Source organism: Physeter macrocephalus, chromosome 14, assembly GCF_002837175.3.
Source record: "Physeter macrocephalus isolate SW-GA chromosome 14, ASM283717v5, whole genome shotgun sequence".
Lineage (NCBI taxonomy): Eukaryota > Metazoa > Chordata > Mammalia > Artiodactyla > Physeteridae > Physeter > Physeter macrocephalus.
The window spans coordinates 126,909,309-126,927,283 of record NC_041227.1 but is presented as its reverse complement, the minus strand read 5'-3'; the positions used below and the strand labels follow the sequence as shown (position 1 = coordinate 126,927,283).

Sequence of the window (17,975 nt, the reverse complement as noted above, 5' to 3'; positions counted from 1 at the left end):
GGAGCCTGTGCTCCACAACGGGAGAGGCCACAGCAGTGAGAGGCCCGCGTACCGAAAAAAAAAAAAAAAAAAAAAAAAAAAAAGAATGCACCTACTTGAAAAAATAAAAGGCTGACTACTGTATCAGTCCCTCCTGATCTAAAAAATTGTTGATACATGAAATCAACTGATGTTAGCTGCCTGGCCCTTCCTGGCCCTTCCTGCTAAAGGCCATGTATTTTGAAGATTGCCAGTGCAGTATATTTTTCTCCCTCAGCTGACTCTCAAAAGGGCTCTGTCCATAGAGAACAGACTTGTTTGCCAAGGGGGAGGGAAGGTGGGAGAGGGAAAGATTGGGAGTTTGGGGTTAGCAGATGCAAACTATTATATATAGAATGGGTAAACCACAAGGTCCTACTGTCTAGCACAGGGAACTATATTCAATATCCTGTGATAAACCATAATGGAAAAGAATATGAAAAAAGAAGATATATATATGTGTGTATATATATATATATATATAAAAAATATGTATAACTGAATCACTTTGTTGTACAGCAGAAATCAACTACACTTCAATTTTTTAAAAAGGGCTCTGTCTTCTGAAAGCCAGCAATATATACATAGTTCTCAAAAGGAGACTATCCAAACCCTCCAATTTTTATAAAGTGGAATCTTTAAATATTAATAATTCAAAAAGCAAAGGAGGGAAACCCAGGAAGCTTTAGTCAGGTTATAAATAATTGGGCACTCAACCAGAACTGAGTGGTTAAATATCTTGGAGTTTGTCTTAACAGAATGTGCTTTCCTGGAAAATGGTAAATGCCACCCTCACTCAGATCAGCAGAACCTTATCTGAACTTTCTCTCTCTTGCGATAAAGGTGCTAGCCCACAGCCCAAAGTCTGCCTTAGCAAAGTCTTTATGAAGCAGCCGGATACAGTTGAGACAACACCTAGATGCCAGTCTATAAACATTATGAAACGATTTCCCTTCAAACCTCTTGCACATGTTTGCCTCCCTTCCCCCACCCTGACTACTTCCCCAGCGCTCTCAGGACTGAACAAATCGGGCTGGATTCAGGGCAGAGTCCTGTAGTCATGACCCCAAACCTAAAGAACCTAAATGCCTCCTGTGAGGACCACCAGTCAGAAATCTGCTCCATCCAGCTATAGAATGAACTGGACAAATTTCACAAATATCATGGGCTACTCAACTATATCTCTAAAGGACATGAAAAGGTCTCTTTTCAGACAGCCACCCATCCAGATGGCTGGAATCTGGGATAAAAACATTACATCCAGCGATAAATCTGGTAGACGCTTTTTTAAAGCTTGAATGAGGCAATTAAAAGTGTGAATCACAGTGAATCTGTCTTCTAAGCTGATTTACCTTTCCTCGGTTCAGCCAGGCGGCCAGGACCTCCCACATCCAGCCCATATCCACCATCCAGACAAAGTCAGGATGGGGGGCTGGTGGGAGGGAAGTCCAAGAGGGAGGGGATATAGGTATACATATAGCTGATTCATTTCATTGTACGGCAGAAACTAACACAACCTTGTGGTGCAGTTATTCTCCAATAAAAATGAAAAAAAAAAGAAGAGGAAGAAGAAGCAACCAGACTCCTCCAGCCAAATCAAACTGAGCTGAATACTAGTCTGTGTTCCTAGATATGTCACAAGTTTCACGACAGTAAATCTTTACTAGCATCTGTGGTAGATTCCAGAGAAGATGAGTTCCTTACAATCCAACAGAAACTTGTACTGAGCGATTCTATTTTGTCCGGGCTGCTTAAAAACTCAGCAATAAAGGCACTTCACGCACAACAGTTAAAATGGCGCAGAGACGCCATTCAGAAAGTGACCGTCTCTTATGACTTATTCATAGAGCTCAGTTCACTCTCATTTTGTTCTGCTTTGAACTTTTTCATTTAAAGGTCTCTCTACAGGCACTTCTTGCTCTGTAAATCTTAAAACAGCCTGGGTCAAAAACACTCTTACTCTGACCCACTCAGCTCAAGTGACCAAGCCCAAGAACATTTAAGCTTGCTTGGGCTCCGTAAACTCCCCCAGGATGATAAAGCTCTTGAGATTCTAGGGAATCATCTTTCAGGGCGTGGGAGCAGGAACAAAGAGCAGCCCATGCCGAGATGAGATGGCCATCCGCTAAGGCCACCTCCGCCAGACTACTTGGGATGTCCAGAGCTGTGAGAAGTTGGGGAAACCCCAGGACACACTGATAATGGCCCACTAAACATCCCTATGGCCCGAATACCTGCTGGGGCACTTGCCTGTGACCCCCAGGCAGAGCTGGTCCTCTCTTCCCAAGTCATGACTCCCTTCCCTGACACTACCCTCCAGCCCCAAACAAAAGAAACCCTAGCAAAGGAATAGACCTTTGTCCCCCAGTCAAGGGGAATCATGGCTCCTCACCGCTCTCATTTCGGGAGGGGAAAAATAGTCTCTCCACTCCATGCTGCTGGGAAGGGGATCCTGAAATCCGTCTGGTTGCCCAGGTGACCCACGGGTCCCTTCCTCAAGCGATGGACACGGGTCCTCCTGCTCCTGAAAGCTCACCTTGAGTTCCCAAGTCTGAACCATCATGTTACTTATTCATTCGGTCAACATATAAATATTCAAGAACCCACCCTGTACCTGACATTAAACTAGGCACGGGGGATACAGCAGTGAGTAGGACATATTCCCCACGTTTGGGCAGCCTACAGCCTGGTGGAGAGGGGGGAATCAGTAAACCCATGTGCCAATAAACAAGTTAGTTCATAAAGTAGTAAGTACTACTATTACTTAGGGCAATGGGGCAGAGAGGAATCACAGGTGTAGCAGGGGCCACTGCTGTTAGGGGGGTCTGGGAAGGCCACCCTGGGAGGGAACATTTGAGCTGAGTTGTGATAATAAAAATAAGGTGTTGTTTTTTTTTGCCACACCACGTGGCTTGCGGGATCTTAGTTCCCCGACCAGGGATTGAACCAGGGCAGCCGGCAGTGAAAGTGCCGAGTCCTAACCACGGGACCGCCAGGGAATTCCCTTTTCTCCTTTTCTCCCTCTCTCCCTTCCTCCCTCTCTCCCTGCCTTTCTCTCTCTTTGGCAAACCTAACTATTCACATATCCGATGGAAGACCATTCCAGAAAGAAGGAATAGCAAGTGCCAACGCCCTGAGAAGGGACCACGTATTATCTCGTTAGAAGGATGGAAGAAAGTCCAGTGTGGGCAGAGCAGGGCAAGTGAGAGGGAGAGTGGCCAGAGAGAGGGTCTTAGGGACAGGCAGGGACCCATGGATCCTGGGGGCCTCCTGGGCTGTGGAAGAAGCCACTGGAAGGTTACAAGCAGGGAGTGATCAGGTCTGTGCTTTAAAAAGATCCCTCTGGCTGCTGGGAGGAGAATGGCCTCAGGAGCAGAGAACAGGAGGGACTCCAGGCCGGGGACTGGACTAGTTTGGTAACCATGGAGATGGCAAGCTGGGATGAGATTCAGGACTCCAGAGGGAGAGCTGCCAGGACCCTAGAATAAAGACAGCGAGTCCAGCGTCTGTATATACTCGATGACTGTCCCTGTGTGAGTGGCTGTGTATACACACACACACACACACACACACACACACACACTATCCTCCTTTTTTTTGTTTGTTTGTTTTTTTTGCGGTACGCGGGCCCCCCACTGTTGTGGCCTCTCCCGTTGCGGAGCACAGGCTCTGGACGCGCAGGCTCAGCGGCCATGGCTCACGGGCCCAGCCGCTCCGCGGCATGTGGGATCTTCCCGGACCGGGGGGCACGAACCCGTGTCCCCTGCATCGGCAGGCGGACTCTCCACCACTGCACCACCAGGGAAACCCCACATTATCCTCCTTATACACACAGTCCAGGGTGGTGGCCCAGACTCCAGACTCTGGAGCCAAAATGCCCAAGTTCAAATTCTAATTTATCCACTTGCTAGCAGTAAAATTTGGGAAGTCACTGAACCTCTGTGTACCCAGATTCCTCCTCTGTAAAATGGGGACAATAATAAAGGCGTCCTCTTGGGGTTGTGGTCAGGATTAAATTAGTTACTGTGGGTAAAGCATTTAGGGAAGAGTACCTGTTACATAGTATATTTTTTCCTATTACTGCTGTAACAAATTACCACAGATGTAATGGCTTCATTAACACAATACAAATTTATTCTACAATTCTGGAGACCAGAAGTATGACATCAGTTTCACTGGGCTAAAGTCAAGATGTCAGCCGGGCTGGTCCTTCTGGGGGCTCTGGGGAGGATCCGTTCCTGCCTTTCCAGCTCCCGGAGGCTGCAGCGTGCTGTGGATCCTGGCTGCGTCACTCCGAACTCTGCTCCCACCATCACACTGTCTTCTCCTCTGTGACCTTCTTGCCTCCCTCCTCTAAGAAGCCTTGAGCTTATATTCAGGGCCCAGCTGGATGATCCAGAATAATCTCCCCATCCACAAATCCTCAAGTCTGTTATATCTGCACAGTCCCTTATGCCACAGAAGGTAACAGTCACAGGTTCTGAGGGTTCAGATGCCAATAACTTTTAGGACCATTATTCAGTCCGCCACTCATGATAAGCAATAAATAAAAGTGAATTACTATTATCATCGTTATCACTGTGATCGCTCCCTGAGCAGCTCCAGAGTATATCCCCAGCCCCCTCCCAAGCTGTGTGGGAGAGAAAGGGATGTGGAAAGACCCCTGTCTAACTCCCAGAAGCTCCCTGAGACTAGGCCCCGAGCCCAAACCACAGCTGGCCATGACGTTGACTGCGTCAGGCAGAGGCCTCAGGAACTGGCTGTTCCCATGAGGGGACTGGGGGGCGGGCAGAAAGCAGACGAAGCAGGAATGTGCTCAGAGGCCTCGAGTGGGTCTGAGAGGGGCCCCTGGAGCGCAGGCTAAGGCTTCCCGACGGTGCTGTATTCCGTGGGTTCCTCATGGCTCCTGCTGGGAATGTGGGTGATGAGGTACCCCATGTTGCTATAGGTTGGCTCTTGATCTGAGGTTTCCAAAGACAGAGCTGCATAGGCAATGTCCTCCCTGGGAAAGGGAGTCTGCAATGAAGACGTCCTCGGGGTTAGAGAGGCTGGCAGGAGGCTGTGCCCATGGATGGAGGAGACCTTGGAGGAGCCTGGGGAGACAGACCCTCCAGGGCTTCTGGAGTCTTCTCCCAGGCCCCCCAGCTCCTCCTCCCTCCACTCTGCCAGGCCCCTTTAGCTCCGGCCACGGCAGAAGACGCTCTCCCTCAATTCCATGCCAGGGCAGCACATTTTGCACGGAATCCCAGGTCCCTGAGGCTGCCTGGGTCTCCCCTGCCCAGCATGAGGACCGTGTCTGAGCGGCTCTGAGTCTCCCAATGCTAAGACCTGGTGTGGAGGTACTTCAAATGCCAAACGCGCGCAGGAGCTCTGCCAGCAAGCCTCTCGATGGCTGCATCTTTGCCCAGCACCCACCCTCCCACGCGGGCGGGAGAAAGCCGGTCCTCAAAGGAGGGACAACAGCGGGTGCGGTCTGAGCCCCCTAGCAGCCCCACCAAGCACATACCATGGTGACATACTCCACTTCCCCCGCGTTGGCCTGGGTGCAGGAAGAGGACCTCGTGGGAGCCTTCTTCTGGGAGGACCCAGAGTTTTCAGTCTTCTGCAGGCTCAGGTTTGCATAGCAGATGTCGCCCTCCGGAGGCTGAAGCACCTAGGAGAGGAAACACGGGTTCCTCTTCCACGGAGGGACGCGTGGCTCTCTGCTCCCCTGGGACCCCCCTCTCCTCTTAGTCTCCCACATCTCCCCCTCCCAAGCCCTCTTCCCTTCTGGCTGATTCCAGCATACGACCGGGCCCCTTCCCCGGCCCTTGCAGCTGGGCCGTGAGTAGATGGACACTTGGCCACAGGGCTTGTCTGATACATTTGGACCTTTGTGCTCCTGGGAGATGGAAAATAAGGAAGTGAGGGAGAGGTGTCTGGTGTCTCTGCTCTGACCTCGGGGACTCTCTTACCTGCTCTGGGGATATCCCAGCAGCTAAAAGACAAAAACAATCAGAGTTAGAAAGCCCATCCAGACGCTCACAGGCGCCCTCAGGTCTGGGAAAGAGAAGAGGTGAATCAGCCTTCGGGCTCAGAGAGGAGAGACCTGGTTCTAATTCTGATCCCTCAGATGAGAACTAAGGAGACCTCAGCCCATCTATTCCCCACGTCACAGAACTGTGTGATCAGCTGCTCAGGCGGCTGGTCGTGCCAATTATCAACTCCCCGGGGATTAGGCTCAACCTAAAACTTCTGCTGGGATTCTGCCTGTGACGCCACCATTTCTCCACCCGCAGGGGTCAACTCAAAGTCACACCTGCCTTCTCCAGCTATCCAGGCTGTCGAATCCCTCCCTCCCTGGCTCCCAGGGCGTTTGATTTATGTCTGTCTCATCACCCTTGTCCCACCGAATTCTGGCTGGTCTTCAGGTGGGATGCGGGCTGCTGGATGGCTGAGCCTGTCCCTCCCACGCCTTCCGGTGCGGACCGTACCAGGCACAAGAGGGGTTCCATCAGTACAAGCTGTCCACGCGACGGGATTGCTCTAAGCTGCCCTCTGAGTGGAGTACCCGAGCTGGGTCATCGCTGTCTGGACCAGCCCTCAGGTGCCCTCTGCTTCCTGTTTCTTTCTCTCCCTGCCCTCCCCCTGCTACCGTCACGCCCCCAGCTTCAGAGACGACAGAGAAACAAGGAGATTTTCCCTATGGTTTTTAGATACTGAGGGGGACGGAAAGTATTTTTAACTTAGGTCACGGACCATACATTGGGGGGAAAGTATGCTGAACAGGAGTCAGGCGCCCATCTTTCCCGACTACCAGGTTCCCCAGGCTGTGGGCAGGGAGCAGTGTTCAAGAGGGTCCTATGAGTGCCCAGATCCCAGTGGGTCCTGAGAAAGGGCGGAGGTGCAGTTAATGTGAGAATGTGGAAGTGGAGCCAGACAGGAAAAGTGTTTGGCCGAGGCCAGACCTCGTGATTGACAAGTGCAGGCTCGTGAGCAGAGGCCCTTTTGCCTAAAGGGCAAATGTACACAGAACAAGTAGGGTAGCCTGAGAAAGGGCTGAAGAGAGGAAGAGCGAAAATAGGAGTGGCCACCAGCATTCTTGAGAAAACACAGAGAACTGTGTATGAGTGTGCACACGCACACGTGCGCGTTCGTGTGCGGGCTATGTTGTGTGCACACGCATGAACATGCGTTTGTGCACGTGTGTACACATCCGTGCGTGTGCGTGCGTGCGTGTCTGTTTCTCCATGCCCCCATGTCTATTCAGTACCTCCTTGACAACCACAGGAATTCTACTAAAGTGTCTGGGTACCCTAGGAAGGCCGCCTGCCTAAGGCCATTGCCATCTCTGCCAGCAGGAGCCAAACCAAGAAACAGACAGGGAGGCGGAGCAGAGAGGCAAGAAGGGCAAAGGCGGATGAGCAGGGCAGAACTGAGTCCAAAGCCTCCTGGGCTCGCCTCCACGCTCCAGCCCCTCAAACTGCCAGCTGCTGTGGCCTTTGGGACGGCACCCCTTCCAGACCCTGCAGGTATTCCCTCGGGCTGATGGTTCCTGGGTGACCATGCCATCAGCCCCACACACTTCCACCCAGGCCAGCCCCAGCCCAGTGTCAGCCAGGTCCCCTCACCTTTCTTCTGTTGTTTCACCATTCTCCAAACCACCAGTGAGGCCACCATCAAGAGAAGAAGCACCACAGCAAGGATGAGGGGAAGGAGAATGCTGGCCTTCAGGAAGACACCGCTGGAAACGACAGAGGATGCCCCAAGCGCCCAGGCTCACCTCCTGTCTTTGGCCTTATCCCACCCACCTGGGAGCAGGGACAGCCACATGCCTTGAAACCTTTTGACCTACAGGCCTGAGGTTTCCAGTCTGGGAACCCCTACTCCCGGGTGGCCTCAAAGATGGTGTTAAAAAAAAAAAAACAGAGGAGGGTTCCACGAGGGGTTTCAGTGGGTCTAGAAGCCAAATAGAAATTGTACAGCAAAGGCTCTGAAAAGGCCTCCCTGCTTCTAAGCTTGCCCCCTGTACGGGCTGAACAGTGTCCCTCATCCAGTAATTCATATTCATTCAGAACTGGAGAAGGTGACCCATTGGGAAATAAGATCTTTGCAGAGGTCGTCAAGTTAAGATGAGGTCAGACTGGATTAGGATGGGCCTGAATGCAATGACTGGTGTCCTTAGAAAAGGGAAATGGGGGCGCACAGACCCAGAGGGCAAAGGCCGTGTGATGACAGAGGCTGAGACTGGAGTGATGCTGCCATAAGCCAAGGAGTGCTTGGCTTACTGGCAACCGCCAGAAGCTGGGAGAGAGGCCTGGGACAGAGTCGACTTTTGAGGCCAAAGAAGGAGCCAACCCTGCCGACACCTTGATTTCATTTCTGGCCTCCTGAGCTGTGAGAGGAGAGGCCCCAGCATCCTCGAGCCTGAGGGTCCGGAGACAAGCTCTGGCTGGGACAAAAGGTCCCCCCTTTGGAAGAGTTTGGGTCAAGTGGGCCACAGGGAACAGCAGCAGCAGAGCTGGCTTACCCGCTGTTGGAGCCGGGGCTGGTCACAGCCAGGGAGCCGCTGATCTCTTCCAAGCTGATCGTCACTGTGAACGTGTTGACAGCAGAGGTGGCAGGAGTGGTGGCCGGCACGGCGGCTGGTGCTTGGCCTACAGACCAGGTTACACACTTCTCTGCCTGCTCACCCACCCGTAGCCTTAAACGTGGCTCTGAGCCGGGGGTGGGTGGGTGGGTGGGGATCATGGCTGCCTGAGGAGTCTGGAGCAGGGCCAAGGGAGAGGGCCTATAGCCTGGACTGCTCATATCTCCCTGGCCGCTAGGAGGCTCAGAGCCTCAGAGGCAGGTGGAGCTGGCACGGGTCCAGGGAGGACGTGAAGCAGAACTTGGAAGGTTAGGCGGGGCCAGGCTTGCCTCAGGACAAGGGCAGCTGGAGTTCAGCTGAAATTCAAACACTCCGGCTGCTTATGACAGGGCCTCGGCCAGTGGCCAGTGCCTCTCATCTTATTTATCCACAAGGACAGGAACAGAATGGGGGCTATCAGGTGGCTGACATACCCAAAATCTGTGACTTCAAAGATCGGGACCAGCCCTGAGCAAAATCGTAAGGTTCAGGAAGAGCCTTTACTTGGGGCAAGTTATAAAGCTTTCATGATGGGGGTGGCTACATCTCAGGAATGTCATCAGGATTGAATGAAATGATGCTGTGCTTTGCAAGTATCACAAGCCTCACACGTTCCCAGCGTGGTGGAGGCTCCGTTGACTGTGCGCCCACCCCCGTTGCCACAGGTGCCCAATGAGCTGGTGTCACCTGTCCGAGGGTCAGCAAAAGCAGAGCCCAACGGATAAACTCGGTCAAAGCAAGGCGCTGAGACCCCTGAGCCGACACGCCCAGAGTGTTTGCCTTCTAAAAGGACTTAGGAAGAGAACGTTGTTAATCCCAAATGTGTAAATGGCTCATGATGGGATTTCAGGCACCTGGGAATGCAGCCCTTTGACTGTAGAGGCCTTTCCAGACCCCAGGAATTAACCGCAGCAGCCCCACTGTGCTGGGTCTTTCCCCCTGAGATGGGATATGGACCAGGGGGTGGGAGCAGCAGCTCTGAAGACCCAACCCTAAATTCCAGAAAGAGGAGGAACACCTGGGCAACAGGGGTCCCAGGAAAACATTAGCAGAAATTAGGGTCTCCGGGTGAGACCATCACCTTGATCTCCATGGGCAGTAGACTCGGGCACTGACTGTGCAGAGGGAAAAATAATGTGTCGAGAAAGGCTTGATCCCATCCTGGAGGAGGCCCTGGGGGCCATGAGAGCCTCTAAGGGAAGCCCTGCCCCTCCCAATCCCAGGTGGTCAGTGTGGGTTCCATGAGACCTCAGGACTCCCCCACCCTCTGTGGCAGTTCACTCTGAGTGACAGGTCACTAAAGAGGGACCCCAGGGACCAGGACAGAGCAGGCCCTGAAGAGACACATCTACACATACACATACGCTTACCTGGGTCAATGGTCACTTTAACTTGGACCCCAAGGTCAGTTGCAAATTTCTCAATCCCACACCAGTAAGTGTCTGCATCGTTTAGCCTGAGCTTCTCCATGGTCACGGTCATGGTGCGTTTTTTCCAATTGTCGCTGATGGACACGCGGTCCTTCTTCACCTCCTTCTCTGATCCAGTGGTTTTAATGACGAACTTGCACCTGCTCCAAGCAGCTCCTCGGCACCACCACTTCACGTGGGTCTCCCACCCAGGGCTGTATCGACACTGCACAGTCAACGAGCCCCCCTCTCGGCTGCTCATTGCTTTGGGGCCAGTGATGTCATATGAGCCTGGAAAACACGAATCCATGCACCTCTCACCTCCCATCCTGAGGGCAGGGCCACAGCCTCCTGCATTGTGAATAGTTGCAATAAACCCAAGGCCCTCATGAGTTAAATAGCAGTCAAGAAAGGAATATACCTTACACGTAAAGACCTTTCGTTCTTCAAAATTCTATGAGGTCAAAGCCACCAGGAAAATCCCATAAAAGCACAACTACAGATCTTCAAGAAACAAAAACAGAGCAATAATGCCTTCCTGCAGTTCACCCCTCTCCCCTTCTCTGTGGCCAGTAAGTCTTTCTATTTCCAGCAATGTCCTTTTGCAACCGTCTCTGTGTTATGCTGGTCTGATGGGGAGGAAAGACCGGAGGACCCATTTCCACAGAAGATGACTTTGTACTGACGACCTCAGGAGGTTCAGCTGAAACACCCCCATCACCTAGCCCTGGAGAAACTTCCTAACGGTTCTAATTGTTTCGAGCGGTTCTACTGCAAACCACCCTGGAAGGAACACCTTTGAAATTGACCAAAATAGTGCTGCCAGTCAGTCTCCCCATGCTATGGAACCTATAACGCCCAGATCCCCTTTCTTCCCGTTGAATTGCTTTGGTTCCTTTGTCAAAAAGCAAACATGTAGGGCTTCCCTGGTGGCGCAGTGGTTGAGAGTCCGCCTGCCGATGCAGGGGACACGGGTTCGTGCCCCGGTCCGGGAAGATCCCACGTGCCGCGGAGCGGCTGGGCCCGTGAGCCGTGGCCGCTGAGCCTGCGCGTCCGGAGCCTGTGCTCCGCAACGGGAGAGGCCACAACAGTGAGAGGCCCGCATACAACAACAACAACAACAACAACAAAAAAAGCAAACATGTGAGTTCTTTATGGATTTTCCATTCTGTTCCATTGATCCATTTGTCTGTCCTTTTGCCAATCCATACTGTCTTGAATACTATAGCTTTGCAGTAAAGAAGGTATCATAGAGTAAAGCAGCATTTTCCCATATATATGTTCTTGCTCTTTCTTTCATTTTCTCACCTTTGAAAGATTCAAGATACAGAGAAATGTATCTTTATTATAAGAAAAACAACACTTCAAGCATGATGAAGAATGGCATCGGTGTCAGACCCTGGCAGGTAGAGAGGACCAGGGCAGTCTGGAGAGCAAACGCCCCCCGCAGGGGCGTGGCCCCTCCCACCCAGCCCACTGTCCTCATGCAAGAAGCAGGCAGTGTAGTTTAAGATCTTTTCATTTTTCTGGAGTAGTCCAACATCTGGGTTTGGGGTGGAACCTCTCAATTTTAAAACTCTGGCTTATTTAGAAACAACAGCAATCCAGCCTGGGCCACCCAAACCCGTCTGCTGGCAGAGCCTGCTGTCCGGGCTCAACTCAGATCCATACTCATAAGGGAGGTTCTTTCTGTCATTTTCCTTGTGTGTCTTTGTCAGCGTTGGTAGTAGAGATACGCTACTTTCACACAATTGATCTGGCAGATTTCCATTTTTTTGTGCTCTGAGATCAGAACATAAATAGAGCAAAGGAATTTTGGTTTCTTTAGGATCTTAAAAAATTGGCTAGAAAACTATCTGGCAAATTCTTCATTGGGGCAAATTCTTTGATTACCTAAAAATTTTTCTTCGTGAATATTGACTTATTTAATCTCTTTTATTGTTCTTTAATAAATTCTGTTCTTTTGTTTTGTTTTTCCCCAAAAGTTATCTATTTTACAGTGTATTAGCATAAAGTTCTGCAAATATAAAGTATCCTTTAATAATTAAATTTTTCATACCTATTATAATGACACATTTTGATGACATGTGCTGTTTTATTTTATTGACCACATGTGCCACAAGATTTCCTCCTTCATGTTTTTCCTCCCCCTCTTCCTCTTTCTTTTTTCCTGCGTTAAACCATTTTGAGATTTAGTTAGTAAATGTTACTGTTTTTAGTTTTAAATTATTAATTGCTCATAGATATAATTTTATTTCCTCGAGATTACCACGTATCTTTTTCTAATTTGCTAAGTTTAAAGCTGTGATAATTTTCTTCCTTTCTAAAATTAAAGTATGTTGAACTCTAAGAATTTACTTCTGTCCACTTTTAAAGTTACGCTATAATTCACATATCATAAATTTTACGCTTTGAAAATGTACTTCGGTGGGTTTTAGGATATTCACAAAGTTGTACAACCATCAACTCTATCCAATTCCAGAATGTTTCCATCACCTCAGAAAGAAGCCCTGTACCCATTAGTAGTGACTCCTCATCTCCCTCTTCCCTGAAGCCTCTGGCGACCACTAATCTTTCTGTCTCTATGGACTTGCCTTTCTGGACATTTCCTATAAATGGAAGCATACAATATATGATCTTTTTGTGTGTGACTTCTTTTACTTAGCATAATCTTTTTAAGATTCATCCATGTTATAACATGTGTCAATATTTCATTCCTTTTTCTGGCTGAACATTATTCCATGGTGTGGATCTGCCACATTTTGTATATCCATTCATCAGTTCACGACATTTGGGTCGTTTCCACTTTATACATCACTTTGGAACACTGTAAAAGTGCTTTTCTTATAAAACAAAGCATGAATCTATCCTATGACCTAGCAATTTCACTTCTAGATATTTATCTAAGAGAAGTTAAAAACAAATGTCCACAAAAAAGAATTTTTATCACAGCTTTATTTATAATAACAACATATTAGAAGTAACTCAATGGAGTGGGAGGTTGGGATTAGCAGATGTAAGCTTTTATATAGAGAATGGATAAACAACAAGGTCCTACTGTATAGCACAGAGAACTATATTCGATATCCCATGATAAACCATAATGGAAAAGCATATATTTTAAAAGAATGTATATATATGTATAACTGAGTCACTTTGCTGTATAGCAGTAATTAACACAACATTGTAAATCAACTATACTTGAAAGAAAGAGAGAGAGAAAGAAAGAAAGAGAAAGAAAGAAAGAAAGAAAGAAAAGAAAGAAAGAAAGAAAGAAAAAGAAACTCAAATGTTCACCAACAGGGGAACAGATAAACAAACAGTAGCCTATTCATAGCAACAGCATAGTACAGAATAATAAGGAGTGAATTAGTGATACACAAAACAACATGGATGAATCTCAAAAACACACTGAGTGAAAGATCAAAAGAGAATAAACTTCATGATCCCGTTTATGCAAAGTTCTACATTAGGCAAAATAACCTTTGGTGATAGAAATTACAACAATGATTCATGGGTGGGGGAAAGATTGGGAGGGACACTAAGGAACTCCAGGTGATGGAAATGTTCTGTATCTTGATAGGCGATACAAGTTACACGAATTTGTCAAAACTCATAGAATTATACACTTAAGATCTATACATTTCACTATATGTAAATTATACCTTAATTTAAAAGACTCTTATGGGATGCATCTGGGGTTATGCTTAAGGACATTTTATAACATTAAATGCATCTATTAGAAAAGTAAAAAGGACTTAAATTTAATAAACATATATTTCAGAAGTTAAACAAAAAACAGAAGGAAGACTAGGAGGAAAGAAGAAAGTAGAAGAAAGGAAATAATGAAGTTAATAAAAATTAATGAAGTGGAAAAAATCATATAATAAGGAAATCAACAAAGCCTAGAGTTGGTTAAAAATAGATAAATAAATAGCCCTAATTATATATTCATTACAGAAAGAGAGAGGTCTAAATAATGAATATCAGGAATGAAAATGGGGACATCAGTACATATCCTGCACACATTAAAAGGAAAATAAGGACTTCCCTGGTGGCACAGTGGTTAAGAATCCGCCTGCCAACGCAGGGGACACGGGATCGATCCCTGGTCCGGGAAGATCCCACGTGCCACAACTACTGAGCCCGCGTACCTAGAGCCTGTGTTCTGCAACAAGAGAAGCCACCGCAATGAGAAGCCCGGGCAGGGAGCAGTGTTCAAGAGGGTCCTATGAGTGCCCAGATCCCAGTGGGTCCTGAGAAAGGGCGGAGGTGCAGTTAATGTGAGAATGTGGAAGTGGAGCCAGACAGGAAAAGTGTTTGGCCGAGGCCAGACCTCGTGATTGACAAGTGCAGGCTCGTGAGCAGAGGCCCTTTTGCCTAAAGGGCAAATGTACACAGAACAAGTAGGGTAGCCTGAGAAAGGGCTGAAGAGAGGAAGAGCGAAAATAGGAGTGGCCACCAGCATTCTTGAGAAAACACAGAGAACTGTGTATGAGTGTGCACACGCACACGTGCGCGTTCGTGTGCGGGCTATGTTGTGTGCACACGCATGAACATGCGTTTGTGCACGTGTGTACACATCCGTGCGTGTGCGTGCGTGCGTGTCTGTTTCTCCATGCCCCCATGTCTATTCAGTACCTCCTTGACAACCACAGGAATTCTACTAAAGTGTCTGGGTACCCTAGGAAGGCCGCCTGCCTAAGGCCATTGCCATCTCTGCCAGCAGGAGCCAAACCAAGAAACAGATAGGGAGGCGGAGCAGAGAGGCAAGAAGGGCAAAGGCGGATGAGCAGGGCAGAACTGAGTCCAAAGCCTCCTGGGCTCGCCTCCACGCTCCAGCCCCTCAAACTGCCAGCTGCTGTGGCCTTTGGGACGGCACCCCTTCCAGACCCTGCAGGTATTCCCTCGGGCTGATGGTTCCTGGGTGACCATGCCATCAGCCCCACACACTTCCACCCAGGCCAGCCCCAGCCCAGTGTCAGCCAGGTCCCCTCACCTTTCTTCTGTTGTTTCACCATTCTCCAAACCACCAGTGAGGCCACCATCAAGAGAAGAAGCACCACAGCAAGGATGAGGGGAAGGAGAATGCTGGCCTTCAGGAAGACACCGCTGGAAACGACAGAGGATGCCCCAAGCGCCCAGGCTCACCTCCTGTCTTTGGCCTTATCCCACCCACCTGGGAGCAGGGACAGCCACATGCCTTGAAACCTTTTGACCTACAGGCCTGAGGTTTCCAGTCTGGGAACCCCTACTCCCGGGTGGCCTCAAAGATGGTGTTAAAAAAAAAAAAAACAGAGGAGGGTTCCACGAGGGGTTTCAGTGGGTCTAGAAGCCAAATAGAAATTGTACAGCAAAGGCTCTGAAAAGGCCTCCCTGCTTCTAAGCTTGCCCCCTGTACGGGCTGAACAGTGTCCCTCATCCAGTAATTCATATTCATTCAGAACTGGAGAAGGTGACCCATTGGGAAATAAGATCTTTGCAGAGGTCGTCAAGTTAAGATGAGGTCAGACTGGATTAGGATGGGCCTGAATGCAATGACTGGTGTCCTTAGAAAAGGGAAATGGGGGCGCACAGACCCAGAGGGCAAAGGCCGTGTGATGACAGAGGCTGAGACTGGAGTGATGCTGCCATAAGCCAAGGAGTGCTTGGCTTACTGGCAACCGCCAGAAGCTGGGAGAGAGGCCTGGGACAGAGTCGACTTTTGAGGCCAAAGAAGGAGCCAACCCTGCCGACACCTTGATTTCATTTCTGGCCTCCTGAGCTGTGAGAGGAGAGGCCCCAGCATCCTCGAGCCTGAGGGTCCGGAGACAAGCTCTGGCTGGGACAAAAGGTCCCCCCTTTGGAAGAGTTTGGGTCAAGTGGGCCACAGGGAACAGCAGCAGCAGAGCTGGCTTACCCGCTGTTGGAGCCGGGGCTGGTCACAGCCAGGGAGCCGCTGATCTCTTCCAAGCTGATCGTCACTGTGAACGTGTTGACAGCAGAGGTGGCAGGAGTGGTGGCCGGCACGGCGGCTGGTGCTTGGCCTACAGACCAGGTTACACACTTCTCTGCCTGCTCACCCACCCGTAGCCTTAAACGTGGCTCTGAGCCGGGGGTGGGTGGGTGGGTGGGGATCATGGCTGCCTGAGGAGTCTGGAGCAGGGCCAAGGGAGAGGGCCTATAGCCTGGACTGCTCATATCTCCCTGGCCGCTAGGAGGCTCAGAGCCTCAGAGGCAGGTGGAGCTGGCACGGGTCCAGGGAGGACGTGAAGCAGAACTTGGAAGGTTAGGCGGGGCCAGGCTTGCCTCAGGACAAGGGCAGCTGGAGTTCAGCTGAAATTCAAACACTCCGGCTGCTTATGACAGGGCCTCGGCCAGTGGCCAGTGCCTCTCATCTTATTTATCCACAAGGACAGGAACAGAATGGGGGCTATCAGGTGGCTGACATACCCAAAATCTGTGACTTCAAAGATCGGGACCAGCCCTGAGCAAAATCGTAAGGTTCAGGAAGAGCCTTTACTTGGGGCAAGTTATAAAGCTTTCATGATGGGGGTGGCTACATCTCAGGAATGTCATCAGGATTGAATGAAATGATGCTGTGCTTTGCAAGTATCACAAGCCTCACACGTTCCCAGCGTGGTGGAGGCTCCGTTGACTGTGCGCCCACCCCCGTTGCCACAGGTGCCCAATGAGCTGGTGTCACCTGTCCGAGGGTCAGCAAAAGCAGAGCCCAACGGATAAACTCGGTCAAAGCAAGGCGCTGAGACCCCTGAGCCGACACGCCCAGAGTGTTTGCCTTCTAAAAGGACTTAGGAAGAGAACGTTGTTAATCCCAAATGTGTAAATGGCTCATGATGGGATTTCAGGCACCTGGGAATGCAGCCCTTTGACTGTAGAGGCCTTTCCAGACCCCAGGAATTAACCGCAGCAGCCCCACTGTGCTGGGTCTTTCCCCCTGAGATGGGATATGGACCAGGGGGTGGGAGCAGCAGCTCTGAAGACCCAACCCTAAATTCCAGAAAGAGGAGGAACACCTGGGCAACAGGGGTCCCAGGAAAACATTAGCAGAAATTAGGGTCTCCGGGTGAGACCATCACCTTGATCTCCATGGGCAGTAGACTCGGGCACTGACTGTGCAGAGGGAAAAATAATGTGTCGAGAAAGGCTTGATCCCATCCTGGAGGAGGCCCTGGGGGCCATGAGAGCCTCTAAGGGAAGCCCTGCCCCTCCCAATCCCAGGTGGTCAGTGTGGGTTCCATGAGACCTCAGGACTCCCCCACCCTCTGTGGCAGTTCACTCTGAGTGACAGGTCACTAAAGAGGGACCCCAGGGACCAGGACAGAGCAGGCCCTGAAGAGACACATCTACACATACACATACGCTTACCTGGGTCAATGGTCACTTTAACTTGGACCCCAAGGTCAGTTGCAAATTTCTCAATCCCACACCAGTAAGTGTCTGCATCGTTTAGCCTGAGCTTCTCCATGGTCACGGTCATGGTGCGTTTTTTCCAATTGTCGCTGATGGACACGCGGTCCTTCTTCACCTCCTTCTCTGATCCAGTGGTTTTAATGACGAACTTGCACCTGCTCCAAGCAGCTCCTCGGCACCACCACTTCACGTGGGTCTCCCACCCAGGGCTGTATCGACACTGCACAGTCAACGAGCCCCCCTCTCGGCTGCTCATTGCTTTGGGGCCAGTGATGTCATATGAGCCTGGAAAACACGAATCCATGCACCTCTCACCTCCCATCCTGAGGGCAGGGCCACAGCCTCCTGCATTGTGAATAGTTGCAATAAACCCAAGGCCCTCATGAGTTAAATAGCAGTCAAGAAAGGAATATACCTTACACGTAAAGACCTTTCGTTCTTCAAAATTCTATGAGGTCAAAGCCACCAGGAAAATCCCATAAAAGCACAACTACAGATCTTCAAGAAACAAAAACAGAGCAATAATG

General features: G+C 50.0%; 1 protein-coding gene across 1 annotated transcript; it reads right to left on the bottom strand.

Annotated features, from left to right (window-relative positions):
* Nucleotides 1-4,723: 4,723 nt before the first annotated feature.
* On the bottom strand, nucleotides 4,724-17,752 carry LOC102978414 (CMRF35-like molecule 1). Its single transcript, XM_024130157.2, has 9 exons — nucleotides 17,404-17,752; nucleotides 15,935-16,055; nucleotides 15,035-15,147; nucleotides 9,997-10,326; nucleotides 8,528-8,648; nucleotides 7,629-7,741; nucleotides 5,973-5,995; nucleotides 5,525-5,671; nucleotides 4,724-5,034 (listed from the first exon to the last, which is right to left on the bottom strand). The coding sequence occupies exons 1-9, from the start codon at nucleotides 17,750-17,752 to the stop codon at nucleotides 4,879-4,881; spliced, it is 1,473 nt and encodes a 490-aa protein (XP_023985925.1). The 3' UTR covers nucleotides 4,724-4,878.
* Nucleotides 17,753-17,975: the final 223 nt, after the last annotated feature.